This window comes from Mobula hypostoma, chromosome 7 (assembly GCF_963921235.1).
Source record: "Mobula hypostoma chromosome 7, sMobHyp1.1, whole genome shotgun sequence".
In the NCBI taxonomy this organism is placed as follows: Eukaryota; Metazoa; Chordata; class Chondrichthyes; order Myliobatiformes; family Myliobatidae; genus Mobula; species Mobula hypostoma.
The window spans coordinates 35,902,203-35,927,981 of record NC_086103.1 but is presented as its reverse complement, the minus strand read 5'-3'; the positions used below and the strand labels follow the sequence as shown (position 1 = coordinate 35,927,981).

Sequence of the window (25,779 nt, the reverse complement as noted above, 5' to 3'; positions counted from 1 at the left end):
AATTCCACTTATTGCATAAGCACCAGAAAATGTGGTTCTATCATTCTGTAAAATTGGCACTATTTTATTGAGACTAAAAATAAGTTAGTTGGAATGAAACAGTGGTGGTTATTGCCAAAAATAAATGAAAAACATACGCTAAACCTCTTCGGTCTGCAAATCAAAGAAACTACATCATGTGAAAAGCAAAACCAAACATCCTACAAGCTTTCTCTCTCAAGATCAGATCAAGTAGGAAATGCATTACTCATACTACCCATCAAACAATTTAGTTAACATACTGACCAATATAAAACAGAGCATTTTAGATTAATGCAAACAAGTTTCAAAACTCTGATCTGTGTTTAGCTGGAATACAAACGTTAGTCTCAAACCACCCCCCCCCCCGTGGTAATTTTCTTTTGATTCAGAGTGATTTTCTATTGTAATTGCTATGTACTCACGTTGAACATAGCCGACAACTTTACATTAAAATTCATCACCTACTGACATCCTTGCTGATCTTCTATTGCTGATACGCAAGAACCCAAAGGTTCTCCAGAGAATTTGAAACATAACTGAACAGAAATTTAAATATTCTCTGGTTGTCATTATTATAAATAAAACAATAATTGAATGCCATATTGATATTAACTGCAGGATAAATTCTGGCAATACCTAGCATGCATACTAGTACAGAGCAACATTACGTCCACAAGACTGGGCTTGTTTCAGGGCAAGGTGAACCTTGTTTCAATTAATATTATAGCAATGTAATCAGCCCATATAACTCCCGGATGAATCCAATTTAACTTTTCTTCTGTCATTTTAAGATCATGTCATACAGCTCTTTCTCTAAGCCCACCTTTAAGTATATTATCTTCAGAGACAGTGCACAAAAATGAACTAATTAATAGCACAGTAGCAGTGAAAACAATCCTTGTGTATCGTATGTAGGCTAAGAAAAAAAACAGGAGGGTGAAAAGATTGATCAATTAGGTAGGAGGCAAATAATTGTAAATATTAGCCATAATCATTGTTATACACCTCAGTATTCAAAAGCAATAAACTACACCAGCCAAACCAATCTCTTGGGTAACATTTACATTTTGTGATGAGTGTGAGAAAGAGGAAGAGTCAGAAAATTGAAATGCAAGAAAAGATTTCCTTTAAAAATTGGCTAATCAATTTACAAAAGAAATATCTCACTGAACAAAATAATAGTGGAATAGCAGTAGACAATTTAATACCAGTATCACATTTTAATTATTTTCTGTTCCTATAGTTTTCACAGCTCTATAGATAGATAGATATACTTTATTGATCTCAAGGGAAATTGGGTTTCATTACAGCTGCATCAACCAAGAATAGAGCATAAATATAGCAATACAAAAACCACAAACAATCAAACAACAATATGCAAACTATGCTAGATGGAAATAAGTCCAGGACCAGCCTATTGGCTCAGGATGTCTGACCCTCCACGGGAGGAGCTGCAAAGTTCGATGGCCACAGGCAGGAACCAGTTCCCATGACGCCCAGTGTTGTATCTCAGTGGAATATGGCCGGAGTTCAACAGCAGAAAGTTCAATATCCAGTCTACAAACACGTTCCTCGATCATAATATGACCAGGATTGCACCATCCGTTGTTAACCAGAACAGCAAGCCCCCAACTCCTTTACGCTTACCGCTCTCAGTGCACTTCCGGTCAGCCCAAACGGTCTGGAAGCCCTCCATGGAAAAGTTTTGGTCGGGTATGTCCTCGTGCAGCCCCGTTTCAGTAAAACACATACACTGCACTCCCGAAATGTTCTCTGACTCCTGGCTAGCGCCGTCAACTCGTCCATTTTATTACCCACCGAACTCCTCTTCTCCATAAGTCTCTTGTTGTCTCCACCCAGTCCTCTTTCCTCGCCTTTGTGATCCCCCTCTGCATCCTCTGTGTTTTCCTCCAGATTTCAGCAGGGGTGTCCGCCGCTCTGTTCGCTAAACCGCCCGGCATAAGCGCAATCAGCTGGTCCCTGGAATAAACAATGCGAACATACTGCTGCCCCGCTAATGAGACGTGTCCGAATGTAACTATTTCCAGTGCTAAAAACCCAAATAAAACTCTCTCCACCAGCATGTTAGAGAGGGTGCAACTTCAACGTGTTACTGTGAAAAAAAATACAACAAATAACGCAAGCTAAAAAAGTAAGAAAACTAGTCAGAACGGCTGTAACAGGCTGCATACACGACCGGTGCATGTGCACTACTACAAGAACATTTAACTTTCTTGCAATATTCCTGTTTTTGCATATCATTCCATAAGACTTTTGTCGCTTAAAAACTACATAGACATCAGATTTGAAACTTACTACAGGCCTGACAGCAATTATGTGCAGGAAAAGAATTCCAAACTTCCACCACCCTTCACAATTAAAATTATTCCCTAACTTCATCTTTGAAATCTCAAGGAAGAATCCCTCATCATAAATTCTCCATCAGTGATTACAATAGAAAGAGATTAGGATCTTTGACTCCTCAATCAAATTACTTCGCAATCTCCTAGCTTGCAAGAATTATTAATCCATTGGCATTATTTTCACTTTCCTGTGCAATAGATCAGCTCAGTAGAAAAGATAACATACATGCTCTCTCCATCATTTTGCAATGCTACACAAAAACCACCCAGTAAGATTTTGTTTTAAATCTGAAATATACTTTTAGGTCCCAGATTTATTTAGAAATGCTCAAGTGCCTTTTCTTTCTAGGAGCAAAAGAAACTGTTCAGGAGTTTTCCAGTTTTCTGTGCAACTCCACAAAGCCTTGGGCTCTGGAAGTCTGATAGAAGATGGCACACAATAGCTAAATGAGTATATGATCTGGAAACCCATTCCAAAATTTTGGAGCACGAGATCAAACCCGTAACAAATAAATTAAAAATTCCAAATTTAGTTCACTAAACAAACGGGATCACACGACTACAAAATATAGGAGCAGAATTAGGCCATTCAACCCATCAGATCTGCACTGCCATGTTAAAGTCGAATCTGAATAAAACTCAGGAGACCAGCTTCTTGTAGTTACCACAGTTTATTGCGCACCCTCCTGCAGCAGTCTGAGACCCAGTTGTCAAAGGGAAGGCACGTAAGTACTGCCACCATCCGATAGGTGGGCCCCCTCTCTCCGGTTACAGCCGTATGTTTATAGATAGTAAGTTCCATACATTACTGTTGCAACATGTCATTTGAACTGGTACGCCCACCAAGTCTGTTGGTGCGAAACTTAGTTACAGATAAGAGAGTCTGCCAGATCAAGGCTTAATTACACATGGATGTGCTGTCCAGTCCTTATTGGTGAGCCCTCCTCCCCCTACTCAAACGAGGGTACAATGTAAAAAGTTATCAAACTCTCAATGTCTTTTTGCAAGCCGAGGAGAACTGGTAATGAGCCTATCTTAGCTGGCTGCTGAAGGCAGAGTTTACTTCAGTTCAAAGATTCCTATTCAGTCCCAATTATTCATTTAGCCAAAGGTTACATAGGTTCAAAATGATTTTTTTTATATATCCCCAATTTCTCAGCCATTCAATTTTGGCTCTTTTTTTCCAGCCCCATTCCGATAACCCTTAGCCCTCTTACCAATCAAGAATGTACTAATCTCTGCTTGGCCTCCATAACCCTCAATGGCAATGATTTCCACACATTAATTATCCTCTGGTTGAAGAAATTCCTCTGCAACTCAGTTTTAAAGTTAACACCTCTTTATTCTAATACTATACCCTCAGATCCCAGACTCTCCTACTAATGGAAACTTCCTCTCTATCCAAGTCTTTCAGTGCCTGGTAGATTTCAATTAAGATTGGCCATCCCCATCTTTCTGAGCTCCAAGTACAGGCCCAGGGACATCAAACGCTCCTCATATATTATGCATTTCATTCCTGGGTTCATGCTTGTGAAGCTCCTCTGGATCCTCTCCAGGCTTGTACATCCTTCCTTTGATACAGCCCCAAAAACCACTCATAATATTCCAAATAGTTTGAGCAATATAGTACATCCTTATGTTCTAACCCTTTTGAAATGACTGCTGACATTACTTTTACTTTCTTTACTACAAACTCAACCTGCAAGTTAACTTGAGGACTAGGACACCGAAGTCCTTTTGCATTTCTGATTTCCAAATTCTCTCCCCATTTATAAAATAGTCTATACCCTTACTACTCCCACCAAACTGCATAAACTCACAGTTACCTATGCTGTATTCCATTGGAATTTTTTTAAAAAACTAATATTGGTTACAATAACCAAAACCACTAACAAGCCAAAAATTAATTTTATTGAACACTCAAGCCCACTAACCCCCTAAAGACTCAAAGAATGGCAATCAAGACATGCTCAATAACTAACCTTGCTCTTCTTTGTCAAAGTGTTTAGGAACTCTGTAGCACCCCAAAGTGGAATAAGAATTTAAACAAATGCTTACACAAAACTAACTATACTTATAATTAGTTTATAAGTAGAATCATAGAAAACTGATTACAAAGGAGATCATATGGCTCATGTTCAGGCTAGTTGAAAAAAATGCAGTACAACCAAGTGTTTCCAGCAGCAGAGTCACAGCCATTCATTTGTCGATGCTGTTTTATCGTAAGAACATATAAAACAATTTTGTTAAAGCGATCTTAAACACACAAAACCTCCTATACGAATTCAGTCCGTTAGCAAGTAAATCTAAGTGGAAGGAAGATCATGCCTCACAAAGCTGATTAAGTTATTTCGAGGAGGTTACTAAGAAATTTGATGATAGCTGAGCAGTCAACAAAGCTGATGTTCCACATGGTCAGCTGATCTAGAAGGTTAAGACACAGGGGATCAGTAGCACGTTGGCAAACAGGATACCAAAATGGCTTGGTGATGGGAGGTAGAGGGTAGCATTAGATGAGTGCTTTACTGACGAGAAGTCTGTTACAAGTAGTGTACTGCAAGGATCAATACCGGGACATTTGTTCCTTGTAAATATATGAACATAGGCCAGCTGGTCTTATTAAGACCACAAGATATAGGAGCAGAAGTAAGCCATTGGGCCCATCAAGTCTATTCCACCATTTGGGAAGAATTGGGCTGATCCAATTCTTCCAGTCATCCTCACTCCCCTGCCTTCTCCCCATACCCTTTGATGCTCCGGCTAATCAAGACCCTATCTATCTCTGCCTTAAATACATCCAATGACTTGGCCTCCACAGCCTCTTGTGGCAACAAATTCCACAGATTTACCACCCTCTGACTAAAGAGATTTCTCCGCATCTCTGTTCTAAATGGACATCCTTTAATCCTGAAGTTGTGCCCTCTTGTCCTAAACTCCGCTACCATGGGAAATAACTTTGCCATATTTAATCTGTTCAGGCCTTTTAACATTTGGAATGTTTATATGAGATTCTGCCCCCCACCCCCCCCCCATTCTCCTGCACTCCAGGGAATACAGCCCAAGAGCTGCCAGATGTTCCTTATACTGTAACCCTTTCATTCCTGGAATCATTCTCATGAATGTTCTCTGAACCCTCTCCAACGTCAGTATACCCTTTCTAAAATAAGGAGCCCAAAACTGCACACAATACTCCAAGTGTGGTCACACAAGTGCCTTATAGAGCCTCTACATCACATCCCTGCTCTTATATTCTATACCTCTAGAAATGAATGCCAACATTGCATTTGCCTTCTCATTTTTAAATCTTTTTATTAATTATTGAAAATTGACAAAGAAAAATACATTAAAATAATCAAGTCAATATATCAATAAGTATAATAAGTCAAACTATTAACCAAACTAAACAGTATATCAATCATAATAATTTAAAAAAAACAAAAATTTAAAGCTTTTTTTTTGAAAAAAGAAAGAAGGAAAAAAGGACTCCTACTAACTAAAACAAAAAAAACCCAACTAACAAACAAAAAAAAAGTGCCTTCTTCACTACCAACTCAACCTGGAGGTTAACCTTTAGGGTATCCTGCTCAAGGACTCCCAAGTCCCTTTGCATCTCTGCATTTTGAATTTTCTCCCCATCTAAATAATAGTCTGCCCACTTATTTTTTTCCACCAAAGTACATGACCATACACTTTCCAACATTGTATTTCATTTGCCACTTCTTTGTCCATTCCCCTAAACTATCCAAGTCTCTCTGCAGGCTCAACATTACCCACTCCTCCACCTATCTTTGTATCATCAGCAAATTTTGCCACATATCCAATAATCCCATAGTCCAAATCATTGACATACATCATAAGAAGCAACAGTCCCAACATTGACCTTTGTGGAACACCACTGGTAACCAGCAGCCAGCCAGAATAGGATCCCTTTATTCCCACTCTGTTTTCTGTCGATCAGCCAATGCTCCAACCAAGCTAGTAACTTTCTTGTAATTCCATGTGCCCTTATCTTGCTAAGCAGCCTCGTGTATGGCACCTTGTCAAAGGCCTTCTGAAAATCCAAGTACACCATATTTACTGCATCTCTTTTGTCTACCCTGCTTGTAACTTCCTCAAAGAACTGCAGTAGCTTTGTCAGGCAGGATTTTCCTTTCAGGAAAGCATGCTGGCTTTGGCCTTTCTTGTCATATGCCTCCAGGTACTCCGTAATCTCATCCCTCACAGTCGATTCCAGCAACTTCCCAACCACTTATGTCAGGCTAACAGGTCTATAGTTTCCTTCCTGCTGCCTCTCACCCTTCTTAAATAGCGGAGTAACATTTGCAATTTTCCAGTCATCCGGTACAATGCCAGAATCTGTCGATTCTTGAAATGTGCAAAAGACAAAATTGGTGGAATTGTAGCTAACAAAGAAAGTTGTCCAATAGTACAATTAGACACAGAGCAGCTGCAAGATTCGGCAAAGTGATAGCATATGGCATCCAATCCAGACACGTGAGGTAATGTGGTTTAATAGGTGAAATTATAGTACCACATATAGAGTAAAGAGCATTGGAGTACAGAAAGACCTTGTGGTACACAACTCCCTAAAAGTGGCATCACGGGTTACAAAGTAATGATTTCAACATTTGGTATGCTTGCCTTCATGGGCTAAAAGTTGGGGTGTACCTAACAGTGGTTACACTGCACTTGGATTACTGTGTACAGTTCTGGTCACCACACTAAAGGAAGAATGTGGTAGCAACAGAGAGGGTGTAGAAGATTTTAGTAAATCAAAATTGGTAAATTGGACTATATTTTCATGTGTACAGAGACACAGTGAAATATTTGTCATGCATACCATTCACTCAGATCAATTGATTACAACAGTGCACTGAGATAATGCAAGGTAAAACAGTAACAGAATGCAGAATAAAGTGTTACAGTTACAAAGGAAGTGCAATGCAGGTAAGCAATGAAGTGCAAGGACATATCGAGATAGACTGCGAGGTAAGGACTCCATCTTGTTCAGGTACACAGATAGGAAGGGCTTAATGCGATAACTAATCGCAGACAAATTGGACAAACTCAAGAAGGCACCTTGACCAGCATGGATGAACCAGGCTGAAAGGCCTGGTTCCATGCTGTTAAAACGCCCTGACTTCGATTTACCAAGATGCTGCAATGAGGGTTGGAGGAGAAATTGAATAAGCTGGGTCTACTCCCACAGGAACAGAGAAGACAGAGGGGTAACCTTATAGAAGTTTATAAAATTGAGGAGCACAGATAGGATAAATAGTCAAAATCTTTTTCCCAGGGCAGGGAAGTGGAATACTAAAGGCATAGGTTTAAGGACAGATGGGAAAAATTTAGGAAAGACTTGAAGGGCAGGTTTTGCCACACAGAGGCTCTTGTTTATCGGGAACCAACCATCAGTGGAGGTGGTAGACGTAGGCATATTTACAACTTTAAAATGCATTTGGATGGGTACTTCAATGGGAAGGGGTTGAAGAGATTTGGGCTTAATGCAGTCAAACAGGATTGGAGTAGATAGGCATCATAATTGGCAAGGACAAGGTGAGCAAAAAGGGTCCATTTTTGTGCAATAAAATTCTATGGTTCTGTAAGAAAAATCAAAATCTGATAGAAAGAGACACACATTGGATATTGTACAAAAAATCTAAGATTTTTTTACATAATTAATATTTTAAAAATCCCTTTAACAAACCTAAATGTACACATTGATCCACTCTTGGCTTCTGAATCTCCAATGCATCCAAAATTTATTGCCATATCTTTACAGTAAAACATTAACTACAATTTACATTTCATTCATCAAGTACAGGCAGTTCCCAGGTTACATTGCCAAGAATTGTTCATGAACCAAACTGTTTATAATTTGTAAATGAACAAAAACAATGTGTGGGAGAGGATTACCAAACCAACTGTGACAGGACAGAACAAGCACAGGAAGAACAGCTGCCATCTGGCCTCACTGACTCAGGGAATGAGTGAGTCTCAGTAATGCAAGCCCTCTCAGCTCAGCCCAGCTCCCAAATATTGGCGCTTGGGGTGGAGGTCGGGAGAGAAGGCAGTTGGAAATGTCCCATTCCCACGTCCCCAAAAGATGCCTGCAGCTGCACAGCAGATCCACCTTCACCCATTCTACTGGTTTGCCAAATGGTTGCTCATGCTTACATGGTGTCCATAATTTAGACATTTGTACCCCGAGAAGGACCTGTACACTTTATACATGCACAACTTCATGTTATGAAAAACCTGATTTATAGTAATCTAACTTTATGGAAATCTCCCATGCTCTTTTAGTATATTACAAGGCAGCAATAATAAAATGTTTAATAGCATTTACAATAACTCAATACTGTACATATCTTATGGTTCAGTTATGGGTAGTGTTAGACTGATTATTCAATGATTAAACTATAGCTAATGTATTTAGAGCGACAGGTAGCTATAAGAAAGGGACTTCCCTGAAAAATGGAGAAATTGACTTACAGATAGTTTTCAGGACAGAATGTTTATGTAACCCAGGTCTACCTGCATTTCCTTTCACATTTTTTTTTGATTAGCTTAGGTGAAAAAAACAGTAACTTAAGCTTTTCTGGCACAACAATCCAAATGCAGACTGGTGTGCCTAATCTACCAATACACATTCTATTCTATGTGGTTTACTTCTCTCTGGCCCACCTTCGCCTGTCAATTAGGTTACGTTGCTGCAAGGTCATTCAGCTGTTCAAATGAATGAAAGGTAAGACAGGTTTGGGTTTTCATTTCAATTGTACTATCAGGATGAGGCTTCAGTTCAGAGCTGATGCTCAGCAAATGATAGAAACTTAACAAGGTTTAAATGCCCCAGTTTATTTATAATATGACTACAATTGAACAGTCCTTCTGCCTGATGGGAAAGAGATTCAAGTACTTCAAGTGATAAATAATAGATGCAGATTGCTGGCAAAATGGGAGGACACAGCAGAGACAGTGACACAGTAGAGGTAGAGAAAAAATACCAGATTCTGTATAAAGTGAATTTCAATTATGAAAAATGTGAATTGCTTAAATGCAACATGCAAATAGATTCTATTATCTTTTAACTAACTATGGGTTTATAAATATCTAAAAACAATATCAGGGTGGGCACAATCAATACAAAACATTTCTCAGAAGTGGAACTCCTTTGATTTTAGCTTTCTGTTTAAAATAAAAATAATTGTAACAGCATTTGTGGAACATAATTACAAGTGTATTGTTTTAAAGTTATGCCAAGATAAAAGGCCCTTATCTTTACTGTGTCAGTGAATACTAGGAAAAATAGATGAACTAAGTATTAAATAATATCAGAAAATGCTGGAGCACTCAATCCAAGAAGCATTTGTAGAAAAAGAAAAATTACAATTTTAGATCGAAGACCATCTGTCAAACCTGAGAAAGAGAGAATACAAGTTAATTTCAGAGGCAAAGATGTAGGGAGGGATCAGTAGAACAAAGTTCAAAGTAAGTTTATTTTCAAAGTAGATATATGGCATCATATACTACCCTGAGATTCATTTTCTTACAGGCAATCACAGTGAATAGAAAGAAACACAATATAATCAATGAAAAACCATACACGAAAAAGACAAACAACCAATGTTCAAAAAACAAAATGGAAATACAAAAAATAATAAACAAAAAAATACTGAGACCGCAAGCTGTAGAGTCCTTAGGAGTGAGACTATAAAGCGTGGAATCTGTTTAGTGTTGGGGTGAGTGAAGTTATCCCCCTTAGTTCAGCAGCCTTGTAGCTGAGAGGCAAGAACTATTCCGGAACTTGGTGGTGTGAGACTTGAGGCTCCTGTACCTGCTTCCTGATAGCAGCAGCAGAAGAGTGCATGACCTGAATGGTGGGGGTTCTTCATGATGGATGCTGCTTTCCTACAACAACACGGCTGGTGCCGCAGCAACAAACTGGCACTCAACGTCAGTAAGACAAAAGAGCTGACTGTGGACCAGGAAGGGTAAGACAAAGGAACACATACCAGTCCTCATAGAGGGATCAGAAGTGGAGAGAGTGAGCAGTTTCAAATTCCTGGGTGTCAAGATCTCTGAGGATCTAACCTGGTCCCAACATATTGATGTAGTCATAAAGAAGGCAAGAGAGCAGCTATACTTCCATTAGGAGTTAGAAGAGATTTGGCATGTCAACAAGTACACTCAAATGCCTCTATAGTTGTGCAGTGGAGAGCATTCTGACAGGCTGCATCACTGCGTCGTATGGTGGGGGGGGCCACTGCACAGGACAGAAAGAAGCTGCAGATGGTTGTAAATCTAGTCAGCTCCATTTTGGGTACTAGCCTACAAAGTACCCAGGATACTTCAGGGAGCAGTGTCTCAAAAAGGCAGCGTCCATTATTAAGAATGCCTAGCACCCAGGGCATGCCCTTTTCTCACTGTTACCATCAGTTAGGAGGTACAGATGCCTGAAGGCACACACTCAGTGATTCAGGAACAGCTTCTTTCCCTCTGCCATCCGATTCCTAAATGGACATTGAATCCTTGGACCAGGGGTCGGCAACCTTTTTGCCTCTGTGGGCTGGATCGCGTATTAATGAGCAGACGGTGGGCAAGATATATGCCATAAAAAACTTGAAATATGGGAATTATCCATTTAAATACATCTAGTTATGTTTTGCCTCAAACTAATGAATAACACATGCTAGAAAATCATTTGTGCTTAACCAAGGATGCCAATTAGTAATCAACAAACTCAGTTCAGTTTTTCTGTCCCACCATTACTGGTGCCCCATCAGCTGTGATGCCAATTAGCTTCGACACATTAAATTTCATTTCTGACATCATTTTCAACAAAGCTTCAAAAATGTCTGCTCCAGTAACTGTGTCCTTCATAGGAATTAATTGAATAAATTCTTCAAAAATTTGAAAAGCTGAGGTCACTCCTCACGCAAACACTGCAAGTTGAGCAGTGTCTCTCAAATCTGTACTCTCATCAAGCGCAATTGAAAAAAAATGCAATTCATTGCAGGCATCCATTAAACAACTTTTAACATCTGCAGACATTTCTTCATCTCACCGTGTGATCGTTCTTGCTGACAGGTTGATGATGCAAATAAAGATTTCTTTTCAGGACAAACAATATCCACCACTGCCAGTAAACATTCTTTGACAAACTGTCCATCTGTAAAAGGCTTGATCCTTCTGCAATCTGTTTTGAGAATTCGTAGCTGGCACGGGTATTTCCTTTATTTTCACGGCTTTTTCGGCACTCAGCATCTACCTTCCTGCGTTTCGCATTCATTGCCATTGGAATTTTTTTCTTTGATTTTATTTCAAAATGCAAGTTATTCAACAAGTATCATATCACATGTAAATATCTGGATATTTAGTGTGGATTTCTTGTTAAAACACAGTGACGCTGTTTCTGTTTACAAATTTGAACGATCCCATCTAAAAACTTGCGCGTGCACGGAGAGTATCTAATACATATTAATAAGGTAGTTTGCCTTCCCGTTATACCAGTGTTTGGTTTGGAACAAAATGGAACCTGGGGCCAGTGTAACAAGACGCCATGCATGTCCATCAGTGTAGTCGGGTGAAACACTCAGAATAAGGAAAAATCGCTCAGAGGCCGGATAAGCATAGTATCCCAATATTTGCTCGCAGACCGGTCAAAATACCTTCGTGGGCCGGATCTGGCCCACGGGCCGTAGGATGCCTACCCCTGTCTTGGACACTATCTCATTTTTTTATATTGTAATTGATTTACTTTATTTTCCCCCCTCTTCCATATTATGTATTGCATTGAACTGCTGCTGTGAAATTAACAAATTTCACAGCACATGTTGGTGATAATAAACCTGATTCTGACTCTTGTAAATGTGCTCAATGGTGGGAAGGGCTTAGCCTGTGATGGGACTGGCTGTATTCACTCCTTTACTTTATAGGTTTTCCATTCAAGGGCATTGGTGTTACCATACCAGGCTGTGAATAATTCATGTGGTCTCACACGATCAGAAATATAGCATTAGAGCAGCTTCCCCCCCCCCCCCGATTGGTCCATTACTAAAGTAAGTGTTGCGGCGCGTGGCCAAGTGGTTAAGGCATTGAACTAGCGAGCTGAAGGTCGTGAGTTTGAGCCCCAGCTGAGGCAGCATGTTGTATCCTTGAGCAAGACACTTAACCACACACTGCTCCAGTCCACCCAGCTGAAAATGGGTACCGGCAAAATGCTGGGGGTTAATCTCGTGATAGACTGGCGTCCTATCCGAGGGGAAGTCTCATACTCTCAGTCACTTCACGCCACAGAAACCGGCATAAGCACCAGCCTGAAGAGCCTATAAGGCTCGGGACAGACTAACTTAACTAACTAAGTGTACGATATGTGAAGCACTTACAATAATTCATGCTCTGTTTGGCCAGTATAGAAGCATATTAATCATTAGGTGTCTGGCTTCTTTTGTCTTCATTTTTTTCCCCCCATTCCTTCATGTTATTGAAATAAGCCCAAGTATACCAGTAATAACAACTGAAAGAAGAAAGCGGTTTCCTACAAGGTATTAGTATGGAGCTTAATTAGACAGAAATAAACACCTACCAATGTTTGATCCTTGGGGGGCTTTCAAACAAAAGGGAATATAAATGGTGCACATGTCAATTAAAACATTAATTGAAAATGAAATGAGTGGTTTTTAAAAGTGTAAAAATAACTTCAAAGGATTTACATTCTAAATGATTCAAGATTTAACTCTGATACTTTGAAATTAAGGTATTGAATTTCAAAACTAATTCATTTTGGATTCCTAGCTAATACAATTCTTGATTAAGTCAATACACTGTCTTCTTGGTTGTAAATATTACTGCAAAGAATACTCTGCCTTCTGTCTTGGATCTCCAAGTGTATCACTGGCTATATTTTTTCAGTCCCACCTTAACTTCTGGAAAATAAATCCAGTCTCATTTCATATTACATTCACAGGTAGAGCTTCAATGAGTTTTTAAAATCAGAGCTCATTCTGCTGCACAAAATCTCATGGCACAAGTCAACAATCAAGCATTGCTTTAGGAATTCCAGTAAAATTCCCCTCTTAGTTAATATTACCAGTGCACCTACAAAAGAAGTAGCTATACTTCATTAGCAATCCACTGACTCTGAAGCTGTATTAAATATACAAAAGCAAGCATTACAAACTCAATCATATTATGTTATGTTGCAGACAACCGTCAATGAAACCCATGTTGGTAGGTATTGTCTCCTGCCAAAGACATGACTCCATACAACTTCGTATTAACAGAATATCATATTAAGTGCATGCTCTAGTTATATACACATATCTTTCAGAATTGCCATTGTTCATCATTTAAAGCCCATTTTAGTGCCGAAGTACCCCTATGAACTGTGCTTTTGAAAAGAGGGAGAGAGTTATTTAACACCAACAGCTTGTTTGTAAAAGAGAGGGACAGAGATGAAGACTAACGGTTGGACTGTCACTTTAAGGCACTGGAAGTAACTTTGGATTTCTACTGAGTTGGAGTTTGAGACAGCACTGAGCAGCTCATAAGTTGCTACGGTGACCAAAGGCGGTGTAATTTAATGGACACTCAATGTTATGATTTTCTGCAGGTTGTTGACATTTTCTTCAAGGATTTTTGCCTGCTTGCATTTCTTCACAGAGGGAGGAAGGAGGAGTTATTTCAATGACAGGTGGTCCCAGTACAGTGAGATAAATAGGAGGTCAGATGATACAGACCTCAGACACATGTTTGGACACTGAATGAGCATTGTTGTGCCCACAGAAAAAGTGGGTTTTGGAGGATCAATCAGGCAGATCGATCCATCGTTCTTGCAGTGGAAAGAGGAAAAGGGTTGACTGGTGGGAAGTAGTCCATGTGTCCACCCTCGCCTGGGGGATAGCTCCACCACAGAAAACCGGTCCCCTTTGTTAAAGTCACAGTTGGTGACTTTGAAAGGATTTCAAAGGGCGATGAGAAGATCGACAGCATCAGCTCACCTGAAGACTCAAATCTCTCCCTCTCTCTCTCCATTACTACTCAACTCAATACCACAAACTGAACTTTACTCATCATCGTAAGACTGTATCTTTTTACCCCTAGACTTAAAGAAGCTTGGTTTTTCATACATATATTTCCACACTTACTGATATACTTACATATATATATATAAAATCATTGCTAACCTGTTTGATTTATCTACATTTATATTGTGTGGTATTGTGTGGTTACTAATAAATATTATTAGTTTATAGCAGTACTGGACTCCAAAGTGTTTTCCATCTCTGCTGGTTCTTTATTCCCGTCGCAGGGTACGTGACAATTCCAAAAACATAGTAGTTAATTTAGTAGTTAATGTACATTTTTTTTTGTTTCATCAGTTCTTTAAAATCAACATAAAACATAGTTCTCACAATTGCCCAAATGAAAATGCTGACAAATGAAACCCAATAGCTGGCAACAGACTCCTGAATTAACCCAATAAGCACCTACCTACAGGAGTGTGTTGTGTGTGTTACCTACCTTTAGGAGTCTACTTCCATCAAATTTCAGAAAAATGTGCTTATTTTGAAATAAATTCAAATGGGATGAAGCAGTTTGATTCAACACTCCCAGCAAACTGCAAATAATTCCAGACATTCTGCCACATTATTTGCAAGTTCTGAATCTATCTTTTCCCAGACAGAACTAAGCATGAACATGATACAGTTAAGTAAAGTTTATTATAACCCTGATATCAGAATGTTTATTTGAGGGGTAAAAAATGGAATGATACAGAGGGCAGCAGCAATTGATTGTCTTAGTAGAGCTTTAGCTGCCTCAAAGGTAGCCAAGAACAAAGTGGTAACAGAGTTGCCAATTACATTTTAAATTCTGTTGGAAAATAAGCAGTGCCAAATCTGATGCTCAAAAGATACTCTCTGCATCACAGCTCAACAAGAACAAAGAAATCATATGTGCACATATGAGGCAAATAAGGAATAAATTTCTTTGTAAAAAGAGTGTCTAAAGATAAAACTACACATATTTTGAGATCTTATATTAAATCATGTGAATATGCATTTAACAAATAGTGCTACAAACATTGGGCTACATTGGCAAAATTTCCTAGTCCTCCACGACTACAGAGCCATGTCCACAGGCATTAATCCATCTAGTTTAATCATCATGCCCCCTGAAGATATAGGCAACCAATCAGCTTGAAGGAGTGGGAAAATATTGATTGTTGCAAGGTTTGTATTCCAGCTACATGTCACCTTTTAACAGCCAACCTACTTTAGGTATTTGGTCAAAATATTTGTTTATTGGTACCATTGCTGCTTTCTGTCGATCATTGATAGTATTCTATTGTGCCACAAATGTAACGCAGCAACTTAGAATGCTTTTTACAGCTTTAACTGTCAAGAGACAAATATCTATGTATCAAAAACTCGCTGATGCCAAATCGTCAATGAATGCCAACAATTAAAAATCACCAAACCCAGTTGAATAAAATGCATTTTATCTAGTATAAAATATTCAGATCCTGAGTGAAAGAGAATGGGAAATATAGTAAATTTGTGAAATATGTATCCTTACAGATAGCCAAGTTATCAAACTCAGTCACACTATGTTGTAAAATGAATATTGGTACTTCTCATCAGATTCAGGATCATGATACAGCTTATATTTTCAAAATGACTGAAAGTGATCTCATAATCTAATCTGATCTAATCTAATCTAATCTAAACTAGCAAACCCGATTGAATCCTACGTGCTTGTCAGTAACAGCATCCACATAACCCCACAAGTGAAAAGAACAAGAGGTTTTTGCCCCAATATGTCCAAGCCTATTTTCAAATCCTATCTCACAAATGTAAAGCATGCACTGCTTCACCCTGTTCATTATACCCTCCTTATTAAATATTGTTCAAATAACATTCTTAATATTAAAACTCTTAAAGAGTGTTCCAATGGCTTAACTTTTTATGTTAGCTAGTTGGATATTCCACAATTTTTTTAAAACTTTAACATTTCAAAGGCTGCTATTGGCAAAGCACTATAAAGAATATTTATTAATGTTATCCTTTTATGTGCAAGAAGAATGCAAGAGCAATCCAGTTTTAATGATTTTGTTTGAATATACAACACCACTTGAAACATTTTTTGTCCTTTTTTGATCAGTCAGTCATTGACTTCTTGTCACAGGATATGCCTCAGAACTTTAAAGTTTAATTGGACAGATAGGTACATAAAACTGAAAAATCAGATATTTCTTTAGGAAAAAAAACTTAACTTTCCATCAAAAGAAAAACATTTTATTCTTTTATGTGATACATATTTTTAAGATTTGCACTCTTATCTGAAATGAAAAATGCTGCAATAGTCAGCAAGTCAACACTAAGGAATTCAAGCAGTATCTGGGGAAGGAAGAGATTTAGCATTTCCAAGTCAAAGACCATTCTTCATAATGGAGAACAGTGATGAAAAATAAGTTTTAACTTGCAAATAGATGGGTAATGTGATGCCTGATGATACCAATGTAGGACCCACAAATTTTGCTGCAGGTGGGGCTGATAGTGCTTTGTGAAATGGGTGGTTTGGGAGGTGCTGCATTTCCTTAGCTATTTTTGCTAAGCTTCTATGCATATGGAATTGAAGTTCTCATGGCCTTCTGAATGTTTCCTACACTCTGAGCAATCATAGGCCAATAGTTCCTGAGAGTCAGTGAGAATGCTACATTCCTTCACCCATATCCTAAGGTCTGTTTAAGGACATCTTGCATCTTTCACTCTGTCCACTTAGTTTGGAAGAGAGTGTCTATTTCAAGAGGTTGATGTTAGGTACTTTAATGCATTGGTTGCCCAAAATAACCTAATGTGCATGATTAGCATCTCAGTATTGGAGAAATTGGCCTGATAGAGGCTATTGATGCTGATTCGCCAATCATACCAGTAGACGTGAAATAACTCCAGTGTTATCTATCTCTCCGTGCTTTTTAACATCTCATGCTGATTATCCATGTCCCAGAAACATATAGGAATGTTGGGATCATGTCAAGTTTCTTGTTCTTAAATCTACAAACAACCATTTTATCAACGACTCCAACTTCTCACAAACCTGTGACTTCTGTCACCATGGAAGGCAGCAGGAACAAGAACAAGAGAACAGCTCCAGCAAATCCATCCTGAAATATGGAAATTCATCTCCATTTTTCTGTGCCTTAAAACTTTTACTGGCTGAGAGCAAAAACAAATTTGCAGAATACTTAATTTTGTCAACATCAAATATGAGGGGTGATTGATAAGTTTGTAGCCTAAGATAGAAGGAGTCAATTTTAGAAAACCTAGCACATTTATTTTTCAACATAGTCCCCTCCTACAGGTACACACTTAGTCCAGTGGTCATGGAGCATACGGATCCCTTCTTTGTAGAAGTGGTCCACAGCAGGGGTGATTGATAACTTTGTGGCCTATGGTAGAAGGAGATGAGTTATTAACTTCAAACTTTCTGCATTATCACTCAAAGAGTTGAACTGCATGTGCATGTAACGAGAGTGTCTTGGACCTCCAGGTGGTCCACAGCAGGGGTGATTGATAAGTTCGTGGTCTAAGGTAGAAAGACATGAGTTATACAGCTCTCGTTACATGCACGTGCAGTTCAACTCTTTTGAGTGTAAACGCAGGAAGATTGAAGTTTCTCCTCATCTCCTTCTACTTTAGGCCACAAACTTATCAATCACCCCTGCCGTGGACACTTCTGGAGGTTCAAGGTGCCAACTTCTACAAAGAAGGGATCCGTATGCTCCACGACCGCTGGACTAAGTGTGCAAATGTAGGAAAAATAAATGTGCTAGGTTTTCTATAAGTGACTCCTTCTACCTTAGGCACAAACTTATCAATCACCCCTCGTACACTGTCTACATATTATCGCTTGACTACTGAGATTACATTAACCATGATTCTGAAATGCAAGTGATGTGGGTTGAGATTTTCCATATCTGTACGTGAATTCAACACAAAGCTTGTTGGGGGTGAGGTGCAGCATCTTATACAACAAGACATCTCCTTATTTGTCACCAGATTGCACTGAAATCTTTCTAATGTAGACCTGTTCATTAAGATCATGGCCTGCATGCTATCATGAGGAAAATGGAACCTGGTTCATTCATAACTTCTGCAGATCATCAAATTTCAGTAGAGTGCTCTACAGTCTCTCCCAGCAGAGTCACAAGGTTTTAGCCAAGCCAGAAAAAGTCACGTTTAGCTGTTGGTTTCTCACAGGACTACTTCAGTGTCATGCTCTACATAGACAAAATCCTGACTACAATTCAGGGAAAAGCTCTTCGCTCATTGGGATGAGGCTGTTTATGAAGTCCCTGGCAATGAGATGCCTTCTGGTAAACTACAAGGAGACCGTTCTGTAGCTGTAAGACCACAAGATATAGATAGGAGCAGAATGAGGCTATATGGCCCATCAAGTCTGTTCTGCCATTTCATCCTCAGCTCCAATCTCAAGCCTTCTCCCCATATATCTTCATGCCCTAACCAATCAAGAATCTATCCACCTCTGCTATAAATACACATCCCCCTGCTTTCAGACTGTATCCTCTGGTCTTGGACTCTCCCACCATAGAAACCATATGCACTCATTCAAGGTCTTTCACCATTCAATAGATTTCAAATGAGGTCACCCCTCATTCTTCCGACTTCTTGTGAATACAGGCCCAGAGCCATCAAATGCTCTTGCCATTTTCTCTCCAGTTAAAAAATAGTCAACCTTTTCATTTCTTCTACCAAAGTGCTTGACCATACACTTCCCCACACCTTATTCCATCTGCCACTTCTTTGCCCATTCTCCTAACCTGTCTAAGCCATTCACGGTATAAGCCCTACCCTGGTTTGAAGATCTAAAATGCATCACCTCACATGTATCCAAGTATATCTCCCTGACTGATCAAGATCTCTTTGTAACTGAATGTCATCTGCTTTACTAACAACAAGATCTCATTTATTTTTATTTAGAGATACGGCGCAGAAAAGGCCCTTCCGGCCAAACGAACCGCACTGCCCAGCAACCTACCTATTAACGTTAGCCTAAACTCCTAACCCATATGTCCTTGGACTGTGGAAGAAAATTAGAGCAGCCAAGGGAAACCCATGTGGTCATGCAGAGAATGTATAAACTCCTTACAGACAGCACCGGAATAGAACTCTGAGCACCCCGAGCTATAACAGCCTTGCGCTAACGGCTACACTACCATTGTGCCTCATTTAGTATCATCAAACTTGCTCATCATGCCATGTACACTCATATCCAAACATTTACCTAAATAATGAATAACATCAAACCTTGGGACATACCACTAGTCACAGGCCTCCAGTCAAAGAATCAACCATACATTACCTTGTGCTTCCTATCAGGCCCAATTCTGAATCTACCTCTCTAGCTTCACCATTCCCTACCGAATCTCATGCAACTGTCATGTATTTAATATTTAAGTGATCTTGTATAAATATTGTTTAATTAAGCATTCTTGTTCATTTGAATAATTCATTACGTTCATATGTATAAATACATGAATTGCATACATCATCATGCTACCACGTGATACATACAGACCTTGCTTTAAATAATCTTGAAGTTAGTCCCACATTCCTGGATTCCCATGTTTTCCTTTGAATTAGTTTGAAGTTACAAAATATAACACTAACCTTCCAGGTCTAAAGTCCATATAGACAACATTCTCTACCCTATCTTCATCTATCCCCCTTAGTTGCTTCTTCAAAAAAAAACTCCCAAAGACACAAACCTTACTGGCTATTCCTGATCTGGCCTTGACTATCCAAGAGATGATAGACCTTGTTTTCAGAATTCCCTTCAGTAACTTCCCCACAAAAGTTAGAAAATCAGTTCACCGGCCTCTAATTTCTGCGGCTGTCCTTACTACACTACTTGAATAGTGGAACATTAGCCACCCTCCAGCCTCTTGAATTTCACCAGTAACTAATGACAAAATAAATATCTCTATAAGAGCTTCTGCGATTTCTTGCCTAACCTCCCATAAGGTCTAAGGGTGCACCTGGTCAGGACCCAGGGACTAAAACCTTAATATGTTCAAATCTGCAAACATCTTCTTCCTTGTAATAAGCGTATGATCCAAAACCTCACTTATTACCTTCATTTCTTTTGGCACCAAGTAAACACCAAGGAAAAATTAGATATTAAAACTTTCCTACCTCAAGGAAAGTATCCTTACGTCATTTCAAAATGTTCCTACCAAAAGCATTTCATTTTGAACAACACACAGGATGGAGAGTCCTGCCAAAGGGGTTTGGCCCAAAACGTCAACTGTACTCTTTACCTAGATGCTGCCTGGCCTGCTGAGTTCCTGCAGTATTTTGTGTGTGTTGCTCAGATTTCCAGCATCTGCAGATTTTCTCTCATTTCATTCTGAATACCAGATGTAACTTTTCATAGGAGATGGGCATTCAAATTAAATGGACAAAATATAAAAGCTTTACAACTGTTAAAGATATGATTAAATAATTATAATGTGTACCACCTTTACTATTAGAAGTTGTAATGCTGCCTGGAAGCCTTTAAGCCTATTATACCTGCTCAAGATCTAGTTTGTATTGTTATACGTATTTAAAGTATGAAATTAAGTCAACTCAATAGTGGATCACAAACACATCTACTTGCATTACAGCCTCAATCACTAATTGGAGCGCAGGAATAGAAAGCAGTTCAATAAAGATAAACTTGTAATTCAGTTCTAAGTTTATTGCAACTGAATCATATTGCTGGAAAAATCATTAAGCAATCATAGAAAAGGAGAACTGATGTCAACCTTGTGGTAGTACACATTTTTAATATTAAACCAAGCATCACAAAGTTTAACCTTTGAAGGGCAGATTTCACACAGGAAGAATGAACTAGTATACAGTATAACACATTCACTAGAACGACAAACAAAAGCAAAAGCTACAAGTAACCTCTACCCACATAAAAGAAAATAAACTTGTGCTGTTGACAGTTACACTGCACAGAAATAAATTTTGACAATGTGGATAGAACAATTAAGCTTCGAAGTATTGTTTCCAGGGTTTAATAAGTTCTAACAATGGTTTGATTTTCACAACAGAACTCCTTAAATCGACATGTTTGCAAAATACTGATTGTTCAGGGAAACAATGTTCCTGATCTTGGAGGAGTTTTTTTTCCCCCAATTGGATTGTCTAACTATATTTTGCAAATAGCAGTTTCATTCGCAAAACACTGATTACACGAAGGTCAATCTATATCCCCTCCCACCCGCCAAATCGTACGTTTTAGTCGGCACATTCAAAATTAAAGCCCGAGGGACACTCCCTTTAAGCGGCCAGCGCGTGCTGTCGAAAGTAGGATATCTCTCTTCAAAAGTAACAAAATACTGGTTGTATTTGAAAGGAATTACCTGCTGGCTTCTTTCTGACGGTTTTTTCATCAAAACCTGCTTGAAAAGTAGGTCCACGTAGGAAGTCATTATCCCTGTGAGCCGCGGGCTCCCTTACCACCTGAAAGCAAAGTCTCCGGGAGCGGCGAAACCCGAAAGAAAGAGGAGAGAGAGAGGGGAGTAAAAAGGGAGATCAGACTGGGAAAGCCGCCTTCAATGAAGTTTGCGTTAAATATCCTCCCGACCGACGCCTCCGTCAAAGTTCACAAGCTGAGTAAGAGACCAGGGCACAATCCAGACTCCGGAGCCCGTTGCCACACATTTTTAACGGCGACCGACTCACAGCCAGAATTCACTTTACGATTTTTGGACCGATTCCCGTGCGGCGATAAACGAGAGAACCCGCCCGCTTCTATCCGTAACCTTCGGGGAAACTTCTGCCCGACGGTTTACACTTTCCGGTGCGGCTGCATATCTTGCCGAGGGGCATTCAGCAGGCCCGCCACGGCTGCACACGCTCTCCGTCCGCCGCTCTGTCAAACTCCAGCACAAACTTCGGGCGCCGACAGCACGCGCAATGCGCGCTCTGGGGCCTCACCTCCCGTCAATCAAACTGCAGCGCGATGGCGGCGGGCACCCGCCCGCCAGGTCTCGCTGCGCTTATTTCTTTCGTCTGCCGTTCCAGGCCTGCCGTGGCAGGAGCGTGTGTTCCTCGCTTATTTGCCGGCTTGGTAGCGACTCAAATTAAAAACAATGTGCTGTAATTATTCAGCTAACAGGTTAGGTAGCATCTGTGAAGAGCGGAATCAGATCAGGTTTTATTGTCACTGACTTATGTCTTGAAATTTGATGTTTTGCGGCAGCAATACAGCACAGGATATAAACAATACTTTCAGTTACAAAATTAGATCAGTAGTGCAAAAACGATTAACAAGGTAGTATCCATGGACCATTCAGAAATCTGATAGCAGAGTGAAAGAAGATGTTCCAAAAATGGTGAGTGAGGGTCTTCGGGCCTCCTTCCTGATGGTAATGAGAAGAGGACATATCACATATGATGAGGGTCCTTAATGATGAATGTCACCTTAAGGTACCACCACATGAATATGTGCTCAATGGTGGGAAGGGTTTGCCCATGATGGAGATGACTGAGTCTACATTTCTCTGCAGCCTCTTTCAACCCTACATATTGGTGCCTCCATATTATGTGGTGATGTAGCCAGTAGGAATATTCTCCACTGTACATCAGTAAAAATTTTCAAGTCTTTGATGACGTACCAAACCTCCTCAAACTCCAAATGAAGTAGAGCCTCAGGCAGGCCCCCTCCATGATTGCATCAATATGCTGGGCCCAAGATAGATCTACCATGATGTTGATGCCCAGGAACTTGAAGCTGCTCACCCTTTCCACTGCTGGCCCCTCAATGTGGATTAGAGTGTGTTGTTCAAACTTTCTCTTCCTGAAGTAAACAATCAATTCCTTGGTCTTGCTGACACTGAGTGCAAGGTTGTTGTGACACCATTCCACTAGCCAATCTATGTCACTACTATATGCTGACTCCGCTTTGTGCCAAAACTGCAGTGTCATTGGGAAATTTATAGACGCCATTTGATCTCTGCCTACCCACACAGTCATAAGAAAAGGGAGAGTAGAGCAGTGGGCTGAGCAAGCATCCTGTAAGTGCATCTATTAATTATCATTGAGGAAGAGATGTTATTATGGATTGACAGTGATGTGGTCTCCCAAGAAAGAAGTCGAAGATTCAATTGCAGAGAGGTACAGAGACCCAGGTTTTGAAGCTTGTTGATCAATACTGGGGGGATTATGGTGTTGAATGCCAAATTGTAATCGATAAATAGAATTATTATGCTGTGGTGTAATGAACTGAGGGGAGGGATGGTGAGATCATGTCCATTGTAGACCCGTTGTGCTGGTAGGCAGATTACAATGGATCCGGGTCCATGCTCAGTCAGGATTAATTCTAGCCCTGAATAAACTCTCAAAGCACTTCATCACGGTAGGTGTAAGTGATACTGGGCATTACCCTGCTTTCTTGGGCACCAGTATATTGATGCAGTTTTGAAGCAGGTGGGCACCTCCAGCTACAGCAGTGAGAAGTTGAAAATGCCCTTGAGCACTCCAGCCAGTTGGTTGGCACAGGTTTTCAGTATCCACCCAGTGTTCCTGGTTTGGAAAAACTCAGCATACACTCAGGTCTTGATGAAGGTGGCAATGACCATAGCATATTCATTCAGATTAGAGATGAATCCCTGAATGTGGTCCAGTCAACCAATTCAAGGCAGTCCTGTAAATGCTCATCCGCTTCCCTTGACCATACCTTTGTGCTTCTCACCACTGGTGCTGCAGTCATCAGGTACTGCCTTTATGCAGGAAGTAAAAGTACTGCCAGCTGATTTGGATTTGCCAAAGTTTAGGAGTGGGATGACCCCATTAGCGTTCTTGATTGAGGTGTAACAGTGACCGAGTGTTGGTTCCTTTTGATTCTGCGGGTGACGTGTTGGTGCTAGTTTGTCAGAGACTTTTTCAAACTATCCTGGCTGAAGACTCCACAATGTTCTGGAAGGCATCAGGGTGCACTGCTTCATGACTGCTGATCACAGTGCTGAGCTGCTTCAGTGCCAGCTTTATGATAATTTTTCATCAAGACTTGGAAAATCAGAAATCAATATTTTTAACTTACAGTTAAAGGGTTGGGGTAAAGAGGACAAAGTGATGTGTGTAATAAAGTGGAGATCATGCAAAGTTGTATAATGGTTGGTGGGGGTGGAACAACTGAGAGGATGGCGAGGACTTTGTTAATCACAACTGATCTGGCTAGAGTATTGTGAAGTAGAATGATTAACTTGGGAAAGACAAAATATAAGCAGTGCAAGAACTGTGATGTTTTACTGACTGCAGTTACAGGAAATCCAACATTGAAGATAATTTGATAATGTTGAAATCTATGTTGAGTCATGTGCACTGTGTTGTGGTGTCAGAAAATGAGATGCTCTTCCTTAAATTCTCATTGGGCTTTACTGATAGAGTATCTTAAGAGGTCAAGGTTGGAAAGATTTGAATGGAGAATTAAAGTGACTTGCAGCAGCTGTTCCTCTTTCAGTGAATTTGCCACTGTCCCTTCTATGAAGTCAATGACCTGCTCTTTTGTTTTGCTGACATTCTTCTTCTTGGGTCCTTGGCTCATAGTGGAGCATAGGCCATTGATGACCTCCCATCTCCATTATCTGAAGTCAATGTTATGGTTGAAGTTCATCAATGTTTCTGTAATCCATTGCATCTATTGTACAAGAGATTGACCTATACAACTTCACCTGATCTCTTTTGGCTAGCCTTACCCATTTCCAGCTCTCACAATGGGGATGTAGGGTTTGACTCTCAGGGGCTTTTGCTGACATTAAAGGAAAGAATGTTGTCATGACACCATGTCTCTAGGCTCCCTGTCTCCTTCCTGTACTCTGAATCATCGTGAATATGGCCCAGTCCATCATGAGTAAAGCCCTCTTCTCCATTGTGCACATCTGCACAGGGCGCTGTTGCAGGAAAGCCGCATCCGTCATTAGGGACCTCTACCTCCTTGGTCATGCTCTTTTCTCGATGCTACTGCCAGGAAGAAGGTACAGATGTCTCAGGACTCACTCTGCCAGGTTCAGAAAGAGTTATTCCCCCTCAACCATTTGGCTCCCAAACCAGAGGGGATAACTTCACAACTTCAGGCCTCATCACTGAATTGTTCCCACAAACTATAGACTCACTTTCAAAGACTCCTTGTCTCATGTTTTCAATATTTATTTATTTTTCTCTTTTGTTTTTGCAGTTTGTTGTCTTTTGCCCATTGGTTGTTTGTCTGCCCTTTTGGGTGTGGTTTTTCATTAATTCTATTATGGTTCTTGGATTTACTGAGTATGCAGGCAAGAAACCAAATCTCAGGGTTATATATGGAAATGTGTGTACTT

General features: G+C 39.9%; 1 protein-coding gene across 5 annotated transcripts in view; it reads right to left on the bottom strand.

The window, feature by feature from the left end:
• Nucleotides 1-22,363, bottom strand: part of LOC134349238 (rap guanine nucleotide exchange factor 6-like) — a 406,825-nt gene extending 384,462 nt beyond the window's left edge. For all 5 annotated transcript variants that reach the window (XM_063053253.1, XM_063053254.1, XM_063053257.1 and 2 more), the window contains exon 1: nucleotides 21,826-22,363. In XM_063053253.1, the coding sequence (XP_062909323.1) occupies nucleotides 21,826-21,894 (69 nt within the window). In that variant the 5' untranslated portion in view covers nucleotides 21,895-22,363. The remainder of the gene's footprint in view (nucleotides 1-21,825) is intronic.
• Between the last annotated feature and the right edge of the window lie 3,416 nt (nucleotides 22,364-25,779).